Here is a 24,965-nt window from a genome sequence, read left to right as displayed (position 1 = left end):
TATCTATTACGTCACTGCCTGTCATGGGATCCCGTGTAACGCGTTTGCCGTGCATACAAATACACGCATAGCGGTTGCATGCACTGCATCATCCGACTCCTGCATCCATATAATATACGTAGTACATGCATTGTCCATATACCGGTGTCACGATCAAGATGGCGTACGCGGTTAGAGCATCAGGATCGAGGGTAAAATTACATGTTTTTCTTGATTCTTTGTGTATTTAGATTGAAAGGACGATTCTTGAAATATCATGGAAAACTTTGAAGCTAAAAATAAACCATTTTGATCAACAAAATTGTAATCCAAATAAGAACAAGCTGAAGAAAGTCCAACACAAGCAGTTCACATTGAATGATTCAAATTTCAAGTGTGTAGATCATTATACCCCTGTGTGTTTCTGTATGAATGGGTTTTCTGATGGAGTAGGCCTATGGCTATGAAGTTTGACATGAGTTTTAGAGGTTTTAAAGTTGCTACTAACTTAGGTTGATACATCTGAAATTATTTAGGTTCTTAATCTTCCCAAAGACAATAGTCGATAGACCACAAAATTATTTAATTTTGAAGCCTTCTCTTCATCATCATGTTCATGTTCTAGTTCTAAAATTGCTTTTTAGCCCTTGAATTTAATGCAATGTTTGCATCAAATAAATACCATAATTCATAGATTGTCATGCTTTGTAAGTCTGAGAAAATTGATGAAATATTGCTCATAAACTTCTTCAAATTGCTGTTTTAAATCAACTGTCCAGACACACATCTTGGTAAACTTTTTGTTTTACTACTTTTTATAATACTAGATTTATTGTTGGATTTTTCAGACTTGATGTAAGGTCTAGATCTAGATCTAGGTCTATGTATCTGTATTGCCGTCTGAAAATGTGCCTTTTAATTCTGTTCTTTTTCCTTTCTTTGTGATTGTGAATTGTTTCGACTTGAAACTTAACCTTTCCAAGAACAAGTTGATTGAGGCTGAATTCTACTAACATGTAGAAAACAAAATTAGAATTTATTTTGACGAGCGTATCACACTCACAGACAAAAAAGAGAAACAGAATGAGGCTGAAAGCTTTAATTTGGTTGATGTGTCAACGTTTATCCCTTTATATTTAAAAGCTCTTTTCAAAACAATGATGACTTTGTAAGTTCAATTCAGTAATGATAAAAACTCATTTAGAATCTCAAGACTAATGTATGTATACACAAATGCTGTGTATCTCAACAGTTGATTTAGAATTAAATTGAAGAAGTTTACTAGCAATTTTTCATAAGTCTTCTAATCTAAGTATTCCAAGACTTATATGTTGGACAATATTATAAAGGACAAATATTCATGATAGTTAATGCTATTTGATGAATATTTTTTCAATTCAATCCAAGGGCAGAAGAGAAGGCTTTATGTTTTTTATGTGTCCACACACCCAACCCCCTATCATACAAACTAGTCAGTCTTCTTTTTCTAAGATGGTCAATATTTCATAGATTTTCAGATTTCAGAAACAGAAGATATCAAAAGTCTGGCACAACAATTCCAAGAGGATATCTTTCAACATGATTTTCCTTGGACTGGGTGTTAAATAGTGGGAAAATTTACCAATATGCTACTTTTTGCATCCCCCCACCCTTTCCAAAGAATGATGCACTTAATATACAAAATATATTATTTCACTTGCAAATTGAAATAGTACAATTCATATTTTTTTTAAAGATGAGGTTCCAAGGTCACATTTTTCGGAAAAATTTCCTACAGTGTATTCCCCCACAGACACACACATTTGTTATTCAATTATTTTTTCAGCATGTAACTCTCCTGAGTGTGGAACACCTGCAAAGTTCACAAAAGTTTCGTTAATGTGAAAGGCTTTAGAATATTGCTTCCTTGATGATTCGATACCTGCTCTTGTTCACACCCCATCTCATGAATTAAAACAATAGTCTGACACTTTTTTTCAGGCTTAAACTCTTTTATATTTATTATTGCCGTAGAAAGATGGAGCTGTGTCTAGTTTTATTTATGTTTCTTCTGTTTTTTCTCTAGATGAAATCCCTCATGGCTGCAGGCCTTCGGGCCAGGCTGCTACAGACTTCTGCAGCAGCAAGTCAGGTAAAGTTCTAAGAAAACATGTACTTTATCTTAAAGTTAAGAAATAAAAGCGATATTCAACATAATGTATACAAGGTGTGGATATGGTTATTTATTTGAGGGATGAAAAATATGATAACATTATTTTGATCGCCAATCAAGAAGCTTATATTATTTCACTTAAATGATTTTTCTTATAATTCAAGCAACTTAAAAGTTGGCAGAAATGGTATACTTTGTAAGTGTCTGAGTGCAAGTAATGTTTTACAAAAGAATTCTGAAATGAAGTCCAAGCTTATTCCATTCATTAGAAATGTGATGTGTAGTTCAAATGCACCTATGTTTTTTCATCCCTCAAACTTGTTATGGCAAATCGATGAGAGGGTAAGATCATGGAAAATGAGCCATAATTTGATTTATTGAATGCAGACATCTTTTTTATTTTTCTTGTGATTTACAGGTAGCCATGAGCCGATTCGAACAAGACACGTTTATTAACTATGACCAATTGGACGCAAACCTCAAGATTGTGAAAGATAGACTTCAACGACCCCTTACCCTCAGTGAAAAGATTGTTTATGGTCATCTCGACAAACCTAAGGAACAGGTAAGAAATATTAATAAACAGAAAAACTATAACAATCTTTGAAAACGGTGCATTGTACCTTACATTAAGTATGACACAAACTCTAAATCACTACCAAAAAAGGGTGTATGGTTTCTCTCAAAATATGGAAATTGGTACATATAGTTTTAGTTCAAAGTATGTGGAGAAAAGAGAAAGAAACATCTTATTTTAGTTTTTGTCATTGAACAAATATAATTATGTTTGCAACTTCTCAATGCATTTTCTCAAGCATGTTATGGTTGATATGAGCAATATCCTCCACACATTTTCTTTTGAATAGTGTAGCTGCATAAGCATTTCAGAATCAATAAATACTTTTATATCATTTTGTTGGCTAAAGCTGATATCTAGAAAATATTGTTTTAAATTACTATCAGAGATTAATATTGCATTAATTAGGGTATAGGAAATCAATCTAGAAGCAAAAAGCTAGATGATGGTTGGATCTTTTCATTATAAATTCAAATGACAAAAAAAGTTTAGTCAAGATCTTTTATTTTCCTCTGACAGGACATTGAGCGTGGAGAATCCTACTTGAAGTTGAGGCCAGACCGTGTCGCTATGCAAGATGCTACAGCTCAAATGGCTATGCTACAGTTCATCTCCAGCGGTCTTCCAAAAGTAAGTCATCTCCACTTGGTATTTGTTTGTGGATTGGAAATAAAATTGATAACATGTCCTCTGTTGTGAATGTGACGATGGAGATGTAAAATTGTATTTATTTTATCTATGAAGTAATTAGGATGAAGTAATGCCTGATATGTGTTTTGTTTGTCTGTGTATTTGTTCATTACAATTTTTTCGCATTGTGTTTTAATTTTCAGTACAAAATCTTACTTGTTGAGGCAGTTATTGTCCGTGATTTTTAAAACCAAAAACACACTGTTAATCTGTTTAGTTATTCATCTTACACTTGCTAGTGCTGGTGAAATCATACCATGTCTCAAAAGCATTAGATATCTTGGTATGTTTAATGTCTTTTCGTTTATTTCATGCAGGTTGCAGTCCCGTCTACCATCCATTGTGATCACTTGATTGAAGCCCAGGTGGGAGGAGCTAAGGATCTCACAAGGGCCAAGGTAAGGAGTACCAGATTGATTAAGAGTTATACATAGCTGCCAACCATCCCTATTTTGGAGAGATGATTCCTATTTTTCTGCCCACAAACTAGTTGTATGAATGCTATATTCCTCTTATTTTCTGAATGCATCTGTATGAAAGCATGTAAAATACACTGTATTACTAGTTTGTGCTTCAGGCATTTGTAATGTCTTTTGTAGAAGGTTGGCATGTATGAGTATACACTTTCATTGTCTTTCAAATTGGAAGTTGAAGCTTAGTTCTTGGGTCTATTCACCTACCAAACATTGCCATAAAATATTTTGTTTCCCTCTCTCTTATTTTAGATAGCAGCGCTTTAAATCATAACCTATTTGTTTGCTAAAGAAATGGTTAATTGAGTTGACATATTAAATTAATTTCACTTAAACCTTTTATTAAGAAAAAAAATGTTACCATGTTTCAACTTCAGTTTCACTTCTCATGTCAGGTAGATATCTCTGACTTTCAGTAAGAAGATAGTGAAATTTAACACCTTTTCTTATTAAAGCAAACAAAAATATTGTAAAACTAAAAGAATAATGTACAAATTCCTTAAGTCTTTCACATCGGTCTTTACAAAATTGGCAATCTGGGCCCTGTTCCATAAAACTTATCATCATTAACATGTTACAATAATTGTTATAAGCTACTGAAATTGTGGCATTTGATTGGCAGAGTACAAATTTGTCATATAAATTTGGCATTTGTTATGGATAATAAGTTTTATGAAATGGGCCCCCACGTAGCATAACGATGTAATATACATGTATGTCTTGCTTCTTTGTAGGACTTGAACAAAGAAGTGTACAACTTCTTGGCGTCAGCTGGTGCTAAGTATGGTGTGGGCTTCTGGAAGCCAGGCAGTGGTATCATTCATCAGGTGAGAGAAACAGTGATAACACCTTTCGCTTCAGACTCTTGGGAAATGACTCGTCTCCCTCTCAAGAATGGGGATTTAGTCATGCTTAGCAGTGTACTTCATTAAATGAGTGATGTTTACTAAAGAAAACATAGTTAATTCCAAAGGATTTGGATATTTTGGCGTGATAGCTTACAGTCAGGTTTATTCATTTTCATTTACTGAAGTGATTTTATATTTTGTGTCCATTTATCAACTGCTTGACACATTTTCTAAATGTGTGTTCTGTGTATTCTGTCTGTTTTTTAAGTTATTGCAATATTCATATTTTATAGTCCAAATTGCTTTTACAAGTGAAACAAGTTGTGTGCTCTCTTTGCATAGGAGAGATAACAAAAATCCTCTTTCTCGTGAATAATTGTCTGTAATTCCTACATCTTGGCATGTCTGCTTTTGGTAGTTCTAAATATGATTATGGTGCATGTGTCATTTCAATTTATGGCAGGGCTTCATACTAACTTTTTTAGAGAAGGCAGTCTAGATTGAACTTTTACAATCTGTATTCATGAACCCTATGTAAAAACTTCACAATCTTGGGGGTCCGGACTTAGATTTTGGGTGCCAATGTGTCCTGGGTGCTTGTTCATGTCAAACCCCGGGTACGGTGATGGCTGTGTGGTCCTGTGCTCAGGTGACGTGTCACATGTCATCTACCCCCGTGCACTGAGACAGCAGTATGATTCACCTACAGGAAAGCAAGACTGGTGATCCTGTCTCTTCTTGCCTTGACACACTGCCCAGATAGTGGGAAAGGGGCTAATGGCTAGAGTGATGGGGCACCAGTCTGAAGACAGCTACAGGTGTAGATTGTGTGTGATCACCCCCACAGACCATGGGCAATCTATGTATGATGCTGTCTACATTCACGACAGGGCTCAAATTAATTTTTTGTCCACGGGGGCTCTTCCACCCCCCCCCCCAAAAAAAAGAGCCCCCGTGAGCCTACTCACGGGGGCTCTTTTAGTACTGACGGGGGCTCTTTTTTATACAAATATCCATTGAATTGGTACCTATGATACTCCTCAATTATTTGCTATTTCATCATTATCATTCCAATCAGCATTTTCCCTCTTACAAATTTACAAGCTACATAGCTGTTACTGGCCTGTGTATACGCATACAACACTGATCTTTATGATGTCTTTAACGTGACATATCTTCTTCTCCCCTTCCAAACGAGAAAGAAAACAAGGTCATTAAAAGGGATTAAGCGACAAATAATGATTGTGATTCAAATTGATGCAAATATTTTGTTTGAATAAGCACTGCTATTCACCCGAATCTTCTTTGTAAAAACATTTTTTACAAATCTCAGTCATGCTTACTGAGTTGAGACGTTCCATTCAAAGTAAAATACTCATTAAAGAATACACTTCTCCTAATCTGAAAGTGATCTTACAACACAGTGGCAGATTTGCATGGCTGAGATTTGTAAAAGTCGTTTTTACAAAGAAGATTCTGGTGAAAAGCATTGCTTATTCAAAAAAAATCCTTGCATCAATTTGAATCACAATGATTATTTGTCGCATGATCCTTTTATTAAATAACCTTGTTTTCTTTTTTGTTTGCAGGGGGAAAAGAAGCTATGTCACGTTAAGAAATCATAAAGATCAGTTGTATTATGCGTATATACATTATGATACCAGAACAAATGTTGATTATCAGAATGTCATTTTGGAATACCTCTAAACAAATACCACATTGTCTTTAGCCCGTATCAGTATTAGTATCATGCAATATAAAGCTATTATTCTTTATTTAATTCAGTATAATGCTTTTCCTCAAAAATAGTTTTGCCATTTTGTTAGGGTTGAGACGCTAAGAAATGGTTTCAAATGTACATTACACGAACCCTGAACCATTGCAAAATGATGGTGGTTCTCTCTCTCTCTCTTTACTTTAATCATGCATTATCAACTACATATAAAGCAGCAACCAAAAACTTAGGGTTATCTGAGATAGGTGAAAGTAAGAGTTAAAAAGAAAGTCATGCTAAAACGGCGCTTCACTCCCCCCCCCCCCATGAAAAAAATAAAATAGATTAGTAGTCCTCCTCTCCAGCACCCCCCCCCCCCCCCCCCCCCCCCCCGCTTTAATATCACATTTTCACTTGGCAGCCCAAGGGGGCCGGGGGTGGGAGGAGGGGGTTAAACCCCTAACCCCCCCCCCCCCCCCCCGTAGATATGCCCATGTTACCATATCATTCCACGACATCTTGGTCTTCCTCTTCTTCTCAATAGGGACTTTTAGATTTGCGTGGACGTGGACGTGTTACGTCCTTTTAAGGCACTGGCAGTCACATGTCACGTCCTTTTAAGCACTGGCACTGCCTTAAAAGGAGGTCACACGTTTCAGTCCACGTTCCCATCGTGCAAATCTAAAGGTCCCTAATATTGATTTACTGGTCGAGTTCATTATTTGCTAGTCATTTGAAATCACCAGATTTCAGCGGGTTAACGCTTTCACAACGAAAAACTTCTCCATGACCATGTTTCTGCCCTTGCGCGATCGCCTCCAGCTCTAGCAGACATAGCGCGGCAGCGTGCACACGTACCGCTACTAAGGGCGCAGTAGGCCTATAACCACTGCTGACGGCGGCACTGCACTGTGAGCTGAATCGGTAATAATAGGCCTACTCATAAAACAAGAAATCTTGCACGCTAATCTAAGTTCCATTTCATTTGAAAATTGAAACTCAATATTGTGTTAAAGTTATAACAGAAAAGAAAATCTTTATATTATAATTCCACGGGGGCGATTTTTAATTTTGCAATCGCCCCCGTGAGCAACCTGACGGGGGCGATTATGTAGCTCACGGGGGCGAATCGCCCACCGCCCCCGTGTATTTTGAGCGCTGATTCACGATAATCTTATACCAAATATGATTCACAAAATGACTATTGGAAAATATCCTTGACATTTTCATAAAGTTCTGTTTGGAGGCAGCCAATTTGACCTGATCTTAATAGGACTAAGACCATGTTTTTGATAACTGACATTTCATATTGGATAACACAGAATTTGGAATTTGCTATAATTTTGTGCTACCCCCTACAATATGAATAGATCATCCTTGAGAACTATGCCTACCCTGGTGTACTACTGATTGGAACGGACTCCCACACTCCCAACGGAGGGGGGTTAGGAGGCGTCTGCATCGGTGTCGGAGGGGCTGATGCCGTGGATGTGATGGCAGATATCCCATGGGAACTCAAATGCCCTAATGTAAGCCAAATGTCTCTTTTCCTTGTGTTGTTTTAAAGCCACACTGTGCTATTTGTAGCTACTTGCTCCCTCTAGTTAGCAAACGATGCCTAATCGGTGACCATTGGTCCCCCATGATCCTCTTTTTCTTATGTTAATTGAGAGCTAAGTTGATGAGATAGCCACATGTCAGTGACCTCGCTGGGTGGTCTAATCCCTCCTTGCCAAACCAGTACAGACGGCCTTTAACTTTAGAGTAGAAACCTCTTATAGATTTTTTTTCTTCAATTTGTGTCAGATGCAGTTCATTTTTACGTTTTCTTCTTTGTTTTTGTTCTTTAAAAAAAAATTAAATTGGATTCTAACATTTTTTTGCCACCATTATATCTGTCAATGCTTGTTTATCGTTAGTGATGTGAAGGGTAGCTTTCAATACAGTCGTACTTCCCTTTTTATCTTGCAATTGCAATAGCAAGAATGAACAAATATCCAAAATATAGGAAAATAAGTTGTGGTGTATCGACTCCAATCTGATAGGACTTCAGTAATTTCAAAGTTTAATTGAATTATCCCCAACTGAAACCTGTTCTGTAAAAGTGTCTAATCACCAATAATTTTCTGATCTTCCATGTTTTTTTCCATCTACCCATACATCTTGTCATTATAGGTCATTGGAGTGAAATTGACCGGTCAACTCAGTGGCTGGACCTCACCTAAAGGTAACTTCAATATCTTTTATTCCCTCTTCCTGTCCCCTTTTTGTAGTATGAAACCTTTTTACATATAGTTATGTTTACATCCATTTGATATGACTACTTGCCCAGGCTCTGATGTCCCAATGTTTTGACAGTTTTAGCATGGTTTAACTTTAACTTGAATAGTGCATGTCATTCAATGGTATTGCCACAATGAAGGGTCTTGCTTGGAAATTACTTAAGTAATTTCCTCAACATTATTACATCATGCCCATTGTTTTAAGCAGCAATCCAATCTTCTATTTTTAGTAAAGTTCGCTGATCTGGACTGTTCATATTGATCGCAACTATGTACATAAGAGATAGGAGACTGCCAATTTGCGATTGATTGGAGAACTTGGTATTTATTTGAATCAATCACAACTCTTTATAAGATGGGGCCTGGAGTCTCTTCAGTTGCACCCTTTCTTCAGATACACCTCATCAACTCCATATCATACATGTTATAATCATAAATCTCCATTGTCTGAATCATAAAAACTGTTACTTATGCTCCAAAGGGTCTGTCACAATACAACTCTGTTTACAGTCAGCAGCTTCTGTAAATGCTTGCAATATTGATTTATTGATTTGGAATCGGGATAGAATTTTTATTGCCAGACTTTGGCAAACAAGCAAGTGCACAGTCCATGAACTCTGATATTTCATCTGATATCTCTCCGATGTTTTATCTATGCTAACAGCTTGCACCTATCATATGCCCTTATCTGAATGGGGAGAATTGAGTCATTTGTTCAATAAATGATCTGAGCTACAATTTTGAGCAGTAAGCATTGATGCAAAATAATTTAAATGGGAATTTATCCATATGCTCTTAAAATTAATATCAGTGTGCAGCAAAATGGAAAAGATTTGTTCACTTTTAACTGCTCGTCTGGTTCTAGATCTATACAACGTTGCGAAAATTCATGATTGAAGGTTTTCAACACCATGAGGTTGCATTGTTAAAAAAACGAAAGAGTATATCAACAGCCTTGTCAATAAGGTCACAACATGGTGCTTATGAAAACCTTCAATTTGAGGGGTCAGTGACACAAAGACGAAACTCCATTTTGGCCATTTTGAGAAAAAGTGGTTATGTGTCACTGAGCACTTGGACCTTAAGGAGTTAAGTCTTATGTTTCACTAGCCATCGACTTCAATGGGGTGTTTGGTGGAGTTAAGTCTCTGTGTTTCCTGGAATGCCCACATTTTTCTGAACATTTTGATATCAAATGCTCATTTTGGCAAAATATGGAGTTACGTCTTTGTGTCACTGACCCCTCGAATTGTGAATACTCACTCAACCATGGAAACCAAAGAAAATATCTTTTTACAAATTGTCATTTATTTTGGTTCCTTCTCCCAATCTTCCATCTGTAGATGTAATCCTGAAGGTAGCTGGTATCTTGACCGTCAAGGGCGGTACCGGAGCCATCGTGGAGTACTTTGGACCTGGTGTAGACTCCATCTCTTGCACGGGTAAGTCTGTGTAAATAGTGTATCCTTCCACAAGGGCGCCCTCACACATGATGCGGTAAACAGTGTCACTGACGCACCTGTTGAAAATAGAGTAAAAGGGGGTGTAGCATGGCGAGAGTATGTGTCTTTCCCGTGGCCTGAATGCAAATACCCTAGCGCTTGCTGACCGTTAATCAATTCATATGTTACGTGCAGTTGTCCAAATGAAGTCATAGATGGCGTTAACCAGTATTTGCCATGCTACACCTCCTTCAACTCAACGTCTCCCAATTCAACACATACATGCCAACTGTTCAGATTAAAGAGGAACATTCCTCTTTTTGGGAGAAGATAATTATCATTTTAATGCAGGTGTTCCTCTTCCTTTACAAATTTTTCTGTAGTATTGAATAGGAGAGTTAGGATTGTTCCTCTTTTTTTTTTAAATAGCATAATTTGTACAGATTTCTGATTTTCAAATGTTGGCATGTATGTCAACGTTTCCCTAAGTCAAATCGATTTCATGAACCCAGCTATGCAAAACATGTGGTATTTAATCTTCCTACGTCATAATTTGCATGAGGCGAACTATTTTTTTGCATGTATCCTGAGCGCCTGATAGTGTCAAGCCCAGGATACGGTGATGGCTGTGTGGTCCTGTGCTCAGATGACGTGTCACATGTCATCTGCCCTCGTGCACTGAGACAGCAGTATGATTCACCTACAGGAAAGCAAGACTGGTGATCCCTTCTCTTCTTGCTTTGACACACTGCCCAGATAATGGGAAAGTGGCTAATGGCTAGAGTGATGGGTCACCAGTCTGAAGACAGCTACAGGTGTAGATTGTGTGTCATTCCCCACAGACCATGGGCAATCTATGTATGATACTGTCTACATTCACGATACCTAAAATTGTTTTTCCAAACTATTTTTTGCAGTCAGTAGATCGGTGATTAGTGGTAACAATTTAAAGCCCCACTGCACTACTTGTAGCTACTTGTGCCCTCTATATAGCAAGAAATGTCTAATAGGTGACCATCGGTCTCCCATGATCCTCTTTTTCTTACATAAATTGCGAGCTTATTTGATGAGATAACCACCTGTCAGTGTCTAATATTGTCAAAATGTCCAGGTGTATCTCAAATTCCCTGTTAGTCTGATCCAGCACCATATTGTGAGAAGGTGATACAAATGATAAGTTACTTTTCATTACATTTGTACAGGTATGGGTACCATCTGCAACATGGGTGCCGAGATCGGTGCTACCACGTCCATGTTCCCATTCAACAGCAGAATGAGAGACTACCTGGTCGCTACCGACAGATCAGGTGAGAGCAATCTTCTATATTACACTGTATCAAAGGAAATAATGTGCAAGATATCAAACTCTTGTTCATGCCCTGTTTGGACTTTGACTTTGCATCAAAGTGAAGGGTTTAAATGTGGAGATGAACTATCCTTAACATTACAAGTCATCCTTATCTCATGCCCTGTGTGGACTTTGAGTTTGCACGACTCTGTCTTTAAGTGAAGAGATTAAATGTGGAGATGAACTATCTTCCGCTTAACTGAAGTGTTGTTAGTATTCCCTACAATCCTTGTTTGGACTTTGACTCTCCCGGACTCTGTTTTAAAGCGGAGGGTTTAAATGTGGGGATGAACTATCTTCAGCATTACTGGCAGTGTTATTAGTAATCCTTACAATCCTTGTTTGGACTTTGAATTTGCATGACTCAGTCTCAAAGTGAAGGGTTTAAATATGGGGATGAACTATCCTCAACATTACTGGCAATGTTATTAGTAATCCTTATACAATCCTTGTTTGGACTTTGAATTTGCAGGACTCTGTCTCAAAATGAAGGGCTTAAATGTAGGGATGAACTATCCTCTACATTACCAACAGTGTTCTTAGTAATCCTTATAATCCTTATGCTATTCTATGCTTACAATGATTCTTCCTTTTGTCAAAGGTGATATCATGTTAAAGGTAAAGACCAGTATTGGAAACGCCCCAATTTCAAAAAATGAAATGGAAGCTCTCATTGACAATCATGTGAAAGAATATGTTTTGACTAATACATGATGATAAAAAATTTGCCGGGAAACCGCCTACTAATTCATATATTTGGTAAATTTGTTTCTCTCATGGTCTGTGAGAGATATAGGGTAGTCCCATATACATCTTTCTGTGTATAGTGCTTGTACCTTTACGAAGAATGGGCCAAATTTCTTATCATTTTGATGATTCCAGAACCTTGCAGATGTTAGATGCTAGATGATCAACCTTTTCTGATCGATTCCACAACGTTTTCTTTAACAATGCAATTGCATGACCATAACTGGTCTTTACCTTTAAACATTTTAAAGAATATCAAATGATCTGTGCATTGGTTTGATGGGAATCTGTCCTTGTCTACCAACACCTAAATTTGAATGGACTGGACTTTTAATTGTTAGATCGACCTCTTCAATGACCTAATATTAAACTGAATGATATGTACGACATCAGATAATGATGAAAGATAATACCGCATACTGTTGTGCAGGAAAAAAATACACGGGGGCTTGGGGCGAAGTAGCTCCCGAAATGCCCAAAAGAGCCCCCAAAAGTCTTAAAAGAGCCCCCAAATTTTGCATAGAGTTCAATGCAAAACAAATTAAAGAATGTTATTTTCATGCAAGCAAGCATGAAAAGTAGCCCCCGAAATGTTTAAAGTATTTTTTTCCCTGCAAAGTCTTGTGTTCCCTGACACACATGAAATTAATTCTACATTAACTGATTCCATATAGAAATTGCGGATCTGGCTGACAAAAACAAACATCTCCTGACAGCCGATGAAGGTGCACAATATGATGAGGTCATTGAGATCAATCTTAGTGAGGTAAGTCATTCCCGGAAGGCAGAGGGAGTCTCTATTGAAGAGGAGGGGGGGGGGGGGGAAGGGGAGTGGAAAGGGCAAGCCCCTGGTATGAAGCATGCAAGTCAGACTTGGTTCAATTTTGTTTTCTTTAAGGATTACCCCATGAATTGTGCAGAGGCTGACCACAAATGCCTAGTAATGGTAATGCCAGAACTAGAAAGAGAAAGTGAAAAAGTGAGAGAGAGAGAGAGAGAGAGAGGAAATAGAAAGAGAGAGAGAAAGAGAGAGAGAGAGAGAGAGAGAGAGAAAGAAAAAAAATAGAAAGAGAAAAATGCTCAGAGTTCATTGGCATATACTTCCAAGACATTTGTTTCTAAAAAATTCTTCACAAATGTGTAATTACTGTACAGATGGAACTCATTACAATTTTTTTTCTCGAATGTGACTTACTGTTGTGGAAATCCGGTTAGGATGTAAACACAGTTATTTTGTTTATTGAATATTTCAGCTTGAACCTCTCATCAATGGACCTTTCACCCCTGACCTTATGAACCCTGTGTCAAAGGTTGGGGAGGTTGCCGTCAAGGAGGGTTGGCCTCTGGAGGTCAAAGTCGGTAAGTGAACCATTCCCTGTATTGATTATCGATCATTTATCTGTTTCTTAAAACAATCATTCTGATGTTGAGAGTGTTATACAAATGGTAGCGGAGTGGATGGTGAGGAAAAATGAGGATAATGATAATGGAAAATCTGTTGAAAATACGTCTCATTTAAAAATGTGGATATTGAATGGTGTTTATATGTTGTTGGTGACTATTATTATGATGCAATCGTTTCATCCTCTTCACAAAACTCACTGGCACTTGTGCAAACAGAAGTTACAAGATGATAATGATGATAATGGTGTTGATGATGATGATGATGATGATGATGATCATGATCATGATCATGATCATGATGGTAATGATGATATTGATGATGATGATCATGATCATGATGGTGATGACAATGATGATGTTGATGACAATGATGATGATATTGATGATGATGATGATGACGATGATAATGATGATGATATAATTGATGGTAATGGTGATGATGATGATGGTGATGATAATGATAGTGTTGAAGATTATGATTATAATGATGTAATGATTATGATTATCATGATTGTTATATAATGGTAATAATGATGATGATGGCGGTGATAATGATGATGTTGGTGATGATGATGATGTTACTGGAGATGATGATGATGATTATAATGATCATGATTGTTTAATGGTAAAAATGATGGTGATGGTGATGGTGATGATGATGGTGATGATGAGATGACGATGATTCATGACAGCACTCCTTTTCTTACAGGTCTGATTGGTAGTTGTACAAACAGCAGCTACGAGGACATGAGCAGAGCAGCTAGCATTGCCCAGCAGGCTCTGGATAATGGCATCAAATGCAAGTAAGAACATGGAACAACTCCACTGCTGAGGGCCAGAAGGGGCTTCATTTTATGTTAATTGAATGCATCGTTTGACAATGTTAAATCTGAGATGCATGGCCCTACGTGTTATCAGTGTCTTTGATATGGTGTAATATTGAAGCCCTATAAAAAATTGCACTTCAAAATGATCATAAAGTGCCTCAAAAAAGTAAAACTCTTTGAGTGACCGATTTTACCTTACTCATTTTCCCCCATAGACTACAGCGTTATAAAACCCATTAGGAAAACAAATTCTGAAATTTCTAATTCCAATCTTAGATATCTTGATAATCAGTCAGGCGATGGGCTTGCAAAAGTCGTGGGATACATGTATGACCTAAAGGTTTACAATTATGATTGCAACATGAGCTTAAATAGTGGATTTTTTCTTTAAAGAGTCTGAGGCAAAGTTTCCCAATACCTTTAATAGGAGTACTGTCTTTCTGTATCTCAGCATGCACTATTTTGCTATGCCTCAAGAGGAGAGAGAAAGGAATGGAAATGAAAAGAAGTACAATGAGAAATAGGTGCAGAATAAGTCTGAGAAGGATGGATACGAAGAAGACAATGAGAATGATCCTAGTTGCAATTTAGTCGCGTTGAAAAACAAACTCAACTTCAATATACAAAGCATTAACAGCATCGTTTAACAATGTAAACTCTGAAATGCATTGTTAAGTGTTATTAGTGTCTGTGATATGGTGTTATATTGAAGCCCTAATAAAATTGCGCTTCAAAATGATAGTGAAGTGACTGGTTTTACCATACTCATTTTTCCCAATATTGAAATTTCAATTTCCAAACATAAGTATCTTGATAATCAGACAGGCGATCGGCTTGTAAAAGTCATGGGGTTCCTGACTGACCTAAAGGTTTATAAATTATCATTGCAGCATAAGCTAAATCCAGGATTTTGTTTCAAAATCTGAGACAAAGATACCCAATCCCTTTAAATATTTGATACATCTCTTATCTAACTCTTTGTTTAACAGGGCCGCTTTCACGGTGACTCCAGGGTCCGAGCAGATCCGAGCCACCATTGAGAGGGACGGTCAAGCCGCTACTCTCAGGGAGTTTGGTGGCATTGTCCTAGCCAATGCCTGCGGTCCATGCATCGGTCAGTGGGATAGGTGAGTTAGATAGGATAGACTCTGTAACTGGACCAAGATCTATGTAAACAGTGAATTGATTCCAACCGATTTTCTTTTCCTGCTGAACACAAATATGTTTGAAAAGAATGAACCATGTTTTTAATAGGGACAGTTGAAATATTTTGTGTTTTCTAGGCATCGTTTAACAATGTTAAATCTGAGATGCATGGCCCTAGTTGTTATCATTGTCTGTGATATGGTGTAATATTAAAGGCCTACCAAAAGTGTTTAAGGGGCTAAATTTTCTAGTGCTTAGAATACATCCACAGGGGTATCCAAGTATATCAACATTTTAAAGAAATACTATCCATCCAATTTTCAAAATTTCCCAAAACTTTGCATTACCTTTAACCTGTGTCACTTTCATTTACACTTTACAGGCAAGATGTTAAGAAGGGAGAGAAGAACACCATCGTCACATCCTACAACCGTAACTTCACCGGCCGTAACGACGCTAACCCTGCCACCCATGCATTCGTAGCATCCCCAGAGGTAAGACGTGAGCATTTATACTGTATTGGAAGATTTAAAGAGAAGGTTAATTGATTTTAAAAACTAATTCATTGTCATTATTGCAAAGGGGAAACTTTGAATGGACAAGGTTATCAAAATTCAACGCTTGGAAACATTTGAAGTAATGATTATTATCAATTACAAAACGCTTAAAGGCATAGTTGAGTTTTGTTGCAGAGGGCGCTACACAAAATAATTTGTTGTGGGATAATGAAAAACTGAGTGTCAAATTTGAAAGAACATACAATTTAAATGACAAAATCATCTTTGTTTGATCGAAATGGGTTCAGAGACGGCTGAAATATTCATAAATATAACGATTTCTAATATTTGTGGTGCCCCACAAATATTCAATAATTTGAACCAGCCGTTGAAAAAACGCAATAGCGCCTTATACGATTTATTCAAGCAAATGCCGATGTTGGCTTTTTGTTGGCTTTTTTGTGTTGGTTATAATACGCACAACCAGTTATCTTCGGCTTTAATAGTATCCAACAGGCTAATATTTTTAGATGAGGACAAAGTTATTGACAACCATGGATATGCAAATTTGATTGATAGATTTGTTTTAAAGAAGTTACTTCATTAGCATAATGTGAATTTGACAGCAAAGTGCAGCAAAGTTTGTGATTCAAGGCTTTTTTCATTAAAGAAACTTGATATCTGAGAACATTTTACTATTTATACAGGTGGTTTACGGTTGCACCATGTGAGAGAAAGGGGGGAGGATTGGGGAGTCGTATTTGTTTTGCTAATTTCTGGTATTGTTCATATATGTGATTCGCAGGTTACCACAGCCCTGGCTCTAGCAGGTCGTCTGGACTTTGACCCAGAGGTAGATGAACTGACGGGAGCAAACGGACAGAAGTTTAAACTCAAGAGCCCCTATGGAGATGAGTTGCCAAGCCAGGTGCGGTATATCATTCTTATTCTAATAATGTGTTTCAAATATACTATTCTGAACTTGTGCACTCCCTTTGTTCAGTTTTTCTATCTCTTTACATGTCTCATTTGATGTTTTCTTTGTCAATCCCTGTCTCTCCTACCCCCTCTAAATCTTCTTTCTTTTTCATCCTCCCTTTCTCACCTGCTTCTCTTACCCTCTATTCAGGGGTGCCAGTTTTCAGGCAATAGCCTGAATTCAGGCCCCGGCAAGTTATTTTCAGACCATAGTTTAGGCTTTTTGTGTACAAAATGGCTCATTCTAGGTGATTTACAGGCCCTCTGATCAATTCTAACTGGCATCCCTGCTCTATTATTTATTGGGATATATAATCATCTTTTTGTATTATATAGGTCTTTATTTTCTCACTTGATTTGTTTTTTCTCTGTCTTTCTATCTTTCTCTTTCTCTCTCTCCTCCCCCTCCCTCCCTCCCTCTCCATCCTTGCCTCTCCTTATTATCATATCTGTAAGTGTCTGTCATACATAACTTTTATTTATTTATTTTTTGGTCAAATCATTTGCATGAATGCAATATATCCTGGAGTCATCATATCGGGGCTTTGATTCTGACCAGGACACCTTTCAGCCAAATTTAAAGCCCATCTGTACTTTTTTACAGAAGGGATAAGACCATCCTGCAAGGTCACTGACAGGTGGTTTTCTCATCGATTCAGCTCTCACTTAACATAAGAAAAAGAGGATCATGGGGGACCAATGGTCACCAATTAGGCATTGTTTGCTATTTAGAGGGCGCAAGTAGCTATAAGTAGTGCAGTGGGGCTTTAAGAACCATGGATCAGGGGTGACTGGATGTATATATCCGTCTAGCAACTGTATCCAGCTCTTCCCCTCCTCCCCTCTCGCTATCGCACTCGTTATCTCGCTCCTTGCATTTTTCTTCTATTCTTTCACGTACTACTGTTCTCCATCAAATCAGTCATCTGTATTTCTAGCCTGTTTTTTTCTTCTTTCTTCCCCCTACCAGGGCTTTGATCCTGGCCAGGACACCTTCCAGCCGCCGCCTAGCGACGGGTCAGGCATTGCTGTCGATGTGGACCCATCTAGCAACCGTCTCCAGCTGCTCTCACCGTTTCAGCCCAACGGACAAGACTTGGAGGATATGGTAGTACTCATCAAGGTGAACCAATCTATTTTTTTTCTTCATGGGATTATCTTACATAAAAGTGATTTAGAGAATCTGGCACTAACCAGGGGAGTGTTTTACAGAGACTAAGATCGACTTTAAGTTGGACTTAAAATATGACAGGTCATTCATGCCACTAGTTGCTCTCACCATTGGTCTTTCAATTATGATCTTTAGATAATTAAAATAAGCTCAATTCTGTAGATGTGTAACCATGGTTTGTACATCCTTTGAAAGACCATAGCCAGTATTTGGTGAGAACAAACAGTGGCATGAACGGCCTGCCATAGTTACGTCCAACTTAAAGTCAATCTTAGTCTTTGTGAAACACCCCCCTGAAAGATTGAGGGGAAGAGGAGTACAGGTAGAAGCGTATTTGCGATGGACAGTGCAGCAGTTAGAAATGACTTGAAGACAGAAAAGAGGAGTGAATTGGTAGGGGTAGAACTGATCGTAAATGCAAGCGCTAGAGAGTTGTAGGACAGCATCATTGCTAAAGCCTATAGATACAACAAAAAGATATAGAGAGAGAGATTTTCTTCTATGTTTATTTAAGTTCTTTAAAACAAAATAATTTTGGTGCTGCTTGTAAGTATCGGCTTGCATGGTGATGTAGATATACGGTAGGCTTGCGAATTACACACCCTCAAGAAAGATTACCGATCCTCAATCCTCCCTCTCTCTCACATGGTGCATCCGCAAGCCTACCGTATAAATAATTTTGGCTGTTCAAACTTTTTATTTTGCACTTCTTTTGTTCTATGTATGGTGCTTTGTGTAAACTTCCATCCATCCTTGTAATTTTCCTGCAAACTTACATTCTGGAAAAGCTAGGAAAAGTACTATTTATGGAATAGTACTATACCAAATACTTTATCTTGGACTGGAAATTAATGCATAGTACAAATCATATGTATAAATACAAATGTTACTAACGGAGTACAGATGAATCTTTTTAAAGAAAATTGAAAGTGAATGATGCATTTTTTTTTGCTTTAAACTTTATTCTTATAATGGTGGTCTAATGGGGATCAAACATTCTGATGAAATGTGTTGTATTAGGCATTCCTACTTATAATCACGCTCTTTCAATTTTCTTCTTAGGTTAAAGGCAAATGCACCACAGATCACATAAGCTCGGCTGGTCCATGGTTGAAATACAGAGGACATCTGGACAACATCTCGGACAATCTTCTCATTGGGTAAGCTCATTTTATCCCCATTTTAATTTTCATATATTGATCAGAGGGGTAAGCAGTATAGATGTAGTCATATGATGCTGATAAGTTCAGGAGATATCATCCTGTAAGCTCATACTTCTTTCCTACTTGTTTGATTTTTATGAAATGTTTAGTAGGGGGGATATAGAGATTTACTCATTTGCTGCACAATCTCCTGGATCATTCTTTTGTCAACTTGGTCACTATTCTTTTTTGAGTTCCCATTTTTTTTTTTGTGGGGGGGGGGGGGGGAGGGGGATGGTTGTATTCTTGTGTTGTGTTATCATTTGTTTTGTTTTGTTTTGTTTTGTTTTTCATTTTTGTCATCTTTTGTTTTGTATTGTATTGTATTGCATTAGCTATACTGATGTATACCTATCTTGAACATTAAATTCTGATGCATAAATGACTGAAATGCCTCAAGCTACTCAAAGCTAAATTTCCCTACCTTATTTTAGTAAAAGTATTCTAAAAAAGAACTGTCCTATTGTCAATGCTTCACTTCAAATTCAAATCTTCAATCTTTTGTTTAACAATACCTGTACTATGCACTATGACACTCATCCAAACTCTCTCATTCTTTCAATTTTGCTTATGTGCCTCGGAATAGAATTGTCTACATAGGCGGCACTATACAAATGCCTATTATTATTATTATAATTTAATTTTGATAACAGAGCAACAAACATTGAGAATGGAGCCATGAACAGTGTTAGGAATCAGCTGACAGGAGAGTTTGGGGAAGTCCCAGCTACAGCAAGGGATTACAAGGTAAGGGCAAATTCTCCATGATGTATGTACCAGTCATCTTTGGAGTCCACACAATAGGTACAAAAGCTCAATGGTTAAAGCACCGATATTAGGATTGAAAAGATCCCATTTTCATTCCAAGTGCTTCTTTTAAATCTTTTGTTCTGTTGAGCAGTGTTCTCATTGAAGCTTTAGGCTTACCCCGTTCCATCGGGTCTTCGCGTCCAGGTCTCTGCGTCGGTTACAAAACTTTCCTGAAAATATAGTGCTGGATGTAAACTTGTGAAATACACCCTCTTTTGGCCAGTTTACCTGACTCTTTCTGAAAGACCTACAGCAAATTGACGAAAACTCACGTCTTGACTATTGTTGTAGGCTTCAATAGGGTTTTTTTTTTTCGTTTGGATTCAACGGTGTTTTCTCCCACCCATTTTGTCACAACTTGATTATAAGTCTTTGGACATACTGAGCTTAGCTGCATGGTCTCCACCCCCCTTCCTCTCATTTTCTTATTTTTTAAATTACAAATGGTTTCATTCATTTTGTACACAGAACCGGATTATAAACTGTCCCTTCTTACAAAGATTTGAAATGATATTTCACTTTTCTTCTTCATCCATTGTTTTTTTCTTCGCAGTCCAAGAACACTCCCTGGGTTGTGTTCGGAGATGAGAACTACGGCGAGGGAAGCAGCCGAGAGCATGCCGCTCTAGAACCCAGGCATCTCGGTGGACGCGCCATCATCGTAAAGAGCTTCGCCCGTATCCATGGTAACTACTTCCTATCCTTATCTCTTTTTTTTCCATTTACCAACTTCATATTAGGGTTCCATGACGCTGCTCCAGGGACATGCTCTGCCGTCTATCATCTATACTTCCCAAATTCTTGACTGAACCAAACTATACCTAAGGGTAACCTTTTCTGTAAAAGTTTCCCATCTAACAATGCTAGTTTGGTCGATAATTGAATATAAAAATTTACCGGTGCTCCCAGTAAATTTGGATAAATTTCAAATAGCGCCTACGGCCGTACAATGGTAGCTGCGACCATGAAAATCTCAGAATATTTAGTTCTGATATATAATTTGAGAACGGGAATAGCTAATCAGTCGATTTTAGTCATGAAACATTGTTTTATAGCTTGATTAATATCTTGAATTTGAGAGGGAGCTATACAACAAAGAATTTATGATTTACAATTTCTTAACTTCAGAATCAATTTCAACGGCGACAACGATCACTGAATATTGTAGGATCGCATATGCTTCCAATATGTTCATTTGAACCAAATTCATGACCTCTTACCAAAACTTTGTATTACCTTGGAAGTATTCTGTTTGCCTTATTACAGAAACCAACTTGAAGAAGCAAGGTATGCTCCCTCTGACGTTCTCCAAAGCTGCAGATTACGATAAGGTCAGACCCGACGACAAAGTATCCCTGAGAGGACTTGCATCACTAGCCCCTGGAAAGGTACCTGTGTGGCGATATCTGCCTCAGGGGTGTTTTCATAAAGATCCTAAGTTGAACTTATCTCCATCTATGAATATATTTTGTGAAAGTTATTTTAAAAGGCATAAAGTGTTGATTAAAATCATTCATATTTTCTATTATCAAGGAGATTTCATGTTCTTGACGTTGTATTTATGAAAGGTCTAAAATACTTCAATTTTGGCTTTTGAATATATTTTATTTTAAGGCTACAAATGGCTCTCCATAATGTTTAAGTCCAACTTAGAGATAAGTTCAACTTAGAATCTTTGTAAAACACCCCTCCCCCCCCCCCCCCCAGGTTTTATTTTCTTGAAAGGGTATAGGATTAGAACTTGGGTTCGAGGTTGGTTTTTATGTAAGTTGTAGGTGTTAGGGTTTGGGTTTGGTATAGCTTGAGGTCCAGGGTTAAGGTGAAAGTCAGACCCGACGACAAAGTATCCCTGAGAGGACTTGCATCACTAGCCCCTGGAAGGTACGTGTGTGTTGATATCTGCTCCAGGTTTTTTATTTTCTTGAAAGGGTATAGGATTAGAATTCGGTTTGGGGTTAGGGTAAGGGTTAGGGTTACATATAATTTTGCGGTCCATGGTTTGGTTGCAGTCTGAACTGATGACAGAGTGTCATTGAGAGGACTTGCGTCATTAGCTCCAGGCAAGGTATGTCTGCCATGATCAGGCATTTGCTATGGCAACATTTGCTCCGACCTTATTTTGTCAAAGAATGTCCCGTTAGGGTTCGAGTTCAAATTTGATTTTAAGGTGGGGTTGGGGTCAGGTTTAGGGTTGGACGTGGTCAAGGGTTGAAGATGCCAATCTGTATATTGCACCTGTATGTAATAAGCCGACTAAAGCTTAATCATCAAAGGCTCTTTTCATTTCACATGTTTAGATCCATCCCTCTGTTGTACATAGTCACCACTATTCATATATCCTGTCCTCTCTATTCAATTTTGCAGCCCGTTGAGTGTGTACTGAAGCACACAGACGGCAGTTCAGACACCATCCTCCTCGACCACACCTTCAACGAGACGCAACTCGAGTGGTTCCAAGCGGGCAGCGCCCTCAACAGGATGAAAGAGGTACAGGCAGCCTCATAGCCACAGACCAATGGCTCCGTAACCTCTATCTGAAAATTTCTGGAATGTGTATTATCTATAGAAAGCGATTTTATCAATTTGTATTTCTTGTTTTATGTGTGAAACACCTACTATTAAGAGGAAGAAGAAAAAAAACGCAGGGCAATTTTTGTATGAGCATGTTGAATCTGGAGGTAAACTGCTATGTATGTAACTTCTTAAATGGTTTCAAATTGAGGTTATATATGCATCAGACATGTTGTAATTCATGCTGGACTATTATGCTCTAATAATATAATACTTGTATACAGAGTTATTCATGTTTTTAACCTATATGCATGCACATATTCAAAAAAGTATTTTTTCAATAGACAAAATTTAACTTAGATTGAAACATAGAGGTGTTAAATAAAAAACAGTATTGTCAAAATGTTATTCTGCTTGCCAGTGTTCTTATGTGAAAAACATGCAGAAATAGATTTAATGAATGAGAAACACCAACTGAAATTTCTCTTAATTAGTGCAAATATATCTTTGCCTAGGAGCTACCCTAATGCATGGATTTGATCAGCAATGATATCGTCTGTTTAGAGGAAGAAGGGTGTTGCCTAATATACTTGTACACAGAGTTAACGCCCTTCTCGCGCTAAACAGAAGATATGGTATCTATCTCTTTTACCATCAATAATAGTGTTCGAGTTTGCATTGCATTGTACCCGAAGTGTGGATAGATTTCAAATCTTTGGATAGTTTCTTTGCTAAAGAGAATTTAGCTCTGTTTATAAAAGCTTTTCCGTTTGCATATTGTATGCAATGTCTTTATCACATGGGCAGATATTTTCTGGCAAGAGATCCTATCTGTGATGGTATAGGAAGAGCTACAATGGTTGTTTTTTGCTCTTCATTCCTTACTTATTTGTGAAACAGAAAACAAGAATGAGGTCAACAATTTGTGCATGTTGTATTGATGTGAAAGAAAGATGGTTTATATTATGAAATTCATGAAAATGATAGATGGATAAATGTTCCATGTCTGACATTATTGTGAAGAGATCTACCATCTATCCATCAAAGCTATTCACATTTTTGTGAGGCATGAGTCTGAAGGCAAAGGTTTTTCAATGGAAGAATGAAGCGAAAATGATTACAGTGATGAGAATGATGGGGAAATAAAAATTCACCACAGACAGTGCCGTTAGTAAAGAAACTGGTTTTAAAGAACATATCTTACATATTTGGGGACCATTCTTCCATTATGACCTGGTCACTATTTGCTGAATGTTTGAGAAATAGTGTTACTAGTCTCAAAGAGCAAAATGTTTGATTGATTTATCGACTGGGTTATTACTTCTACTACTCAGTTTCTCAGTCTTGAATAAAATGTAAAATGTGACTTCAATTTAATACTATTCCATTGTGATCATAAAGGGAATCACTCTTGGTGGAGTAAACAGTAGAAAATACAATACTCAACATCTATCAAATATATATTGTATCCATAACAATCTAGATTTGAGTTGCCTAAAAACCCTAAAAAAATACCTTGCCCATTCGAAGAATGGAACGGTGTGCCCACATACATGTAGGTGTGAGTAACTAACTATTCCTCTGTGTTATTGAGTGGGGAATTCCCCATATATCATCTGGGGAAAGTCCCCTTTCAAGCCTGGCTTACCGTTGATATCTGATGTTGAGTTTTGTGGTTGGGGTTTTACAGCATAAGTGCTTCATCAAATGTATGCAAAGAAGTCTATGATGAAGTACATGTCCGATGTGTGCATAATTATACATTTGAAATATACTGGACTTTGTCCCAAAAATGTGACATTAGTTTGTTGGTCTGAATCATTTTGTGCTAAACGGTGTCTGGCATTAATTTTGTGATCGTGTATGTGTAATTTTGTGTGTGTGTGTGTGCATGGTTACAGGGGCTAGCAGTCTCGTACTATATTTTTTCAAATATAACAGTAAGTATAACGCTGAGTTGAGAGTGACATTAAAGGGATCGTTTAACAATGTTAAATCTGAGATACACGGTCCTACATGTTACCAGTGTCTATGATATGATGGTATATAAAAAAATCGCGCTTCAAAATGATCAAGAAGTGCCTCAAAAAAGTAAAAATCGTTGAGTGACCGGTTTTACCATACTCGTTTTACCCAATAGACTGTAGTGTTATGAAACCGTTCAGAA

General features: G+C 37.5%; 1 protein-coding gene across 2 annotated transcripts; it reads left to right on the top strand.

Moving 5' to 3' along the window:
• Positions 1–105: 105 nt before the first annotated feature.
• On the top strand, positions 106–24,596 carry LOC577783 (aconitate hydratase, mitochondrial). Of its 2 annotated transcripts, XM_030984278.1 has the most exons (23): positions 106–191; positions 2,045–2,110; positions 2,550–2,696; positions 3,228–3,338; positions 3,716–3,796; positions 4,606–4,698; positions 7,804–7,962; positions 8,609–8,660; positions 10,059–10,157; positions 11,360–11,464; positions 12,927–13,018; positions 13,506–13,611; positions 14,366–14,459; positions 15,473–15,610; positions 16,012–16,123; positions 16,932–17,054; positions 18,075–18,227; positions 19,338–19,435; positions 20,131–20,224; positions 20,841–20,973; positions 21,554–21,649; positions 22,144–22,167; positions 22,650–24,596. In XM_030984278.1, the coding sequence occupies exons 1-23, from the start codon at positions 126–128 to the stop codon at positions 22,790–22,792; spliced, it is 2,385 nt and encodes a 794-aa protein (XP_030840138.1). In that variant the 5' UTR covers positions 106–125; the 3' UTR covers positions 22,793–24,596. The 2 variants fall into 2 exon arrangements, with proteins under 2 accessions (XP_030840138.1, XP_030840137.1); XM_030984277.1 differs by lacking the exon at positions 22,144–22,167 and having other exon boundaries at positions 21,554–21,675; positions 22,652–24,596.
• Positions 24,597–24,965: the final 369 nt, after the last annotated feature.

Source organism: Strongylocentrotus purpuratus, unplaced genomic scaffold, assembly GCF_000002235.5.
Source record: "Strongylocentrotus purpuratus isolate Spur 01 unplaced genomic scaffold, Spur_5.0 spur5_scaffold_14, whole genome shotgun sequence".
Lineage (NCBI taxonomy): Eukaryota > Metazoa > Echinodermata > Echinoidea > Camarodonta > Strongylocentrotidae > Strongylocentrotus > Strongylocentrotus purpuratus.
The sequence above is the reverse complement of the archived record's forward strand: the minus strand, read 5'-3'. Positions and strand labels throughout refer to the sequence as shown.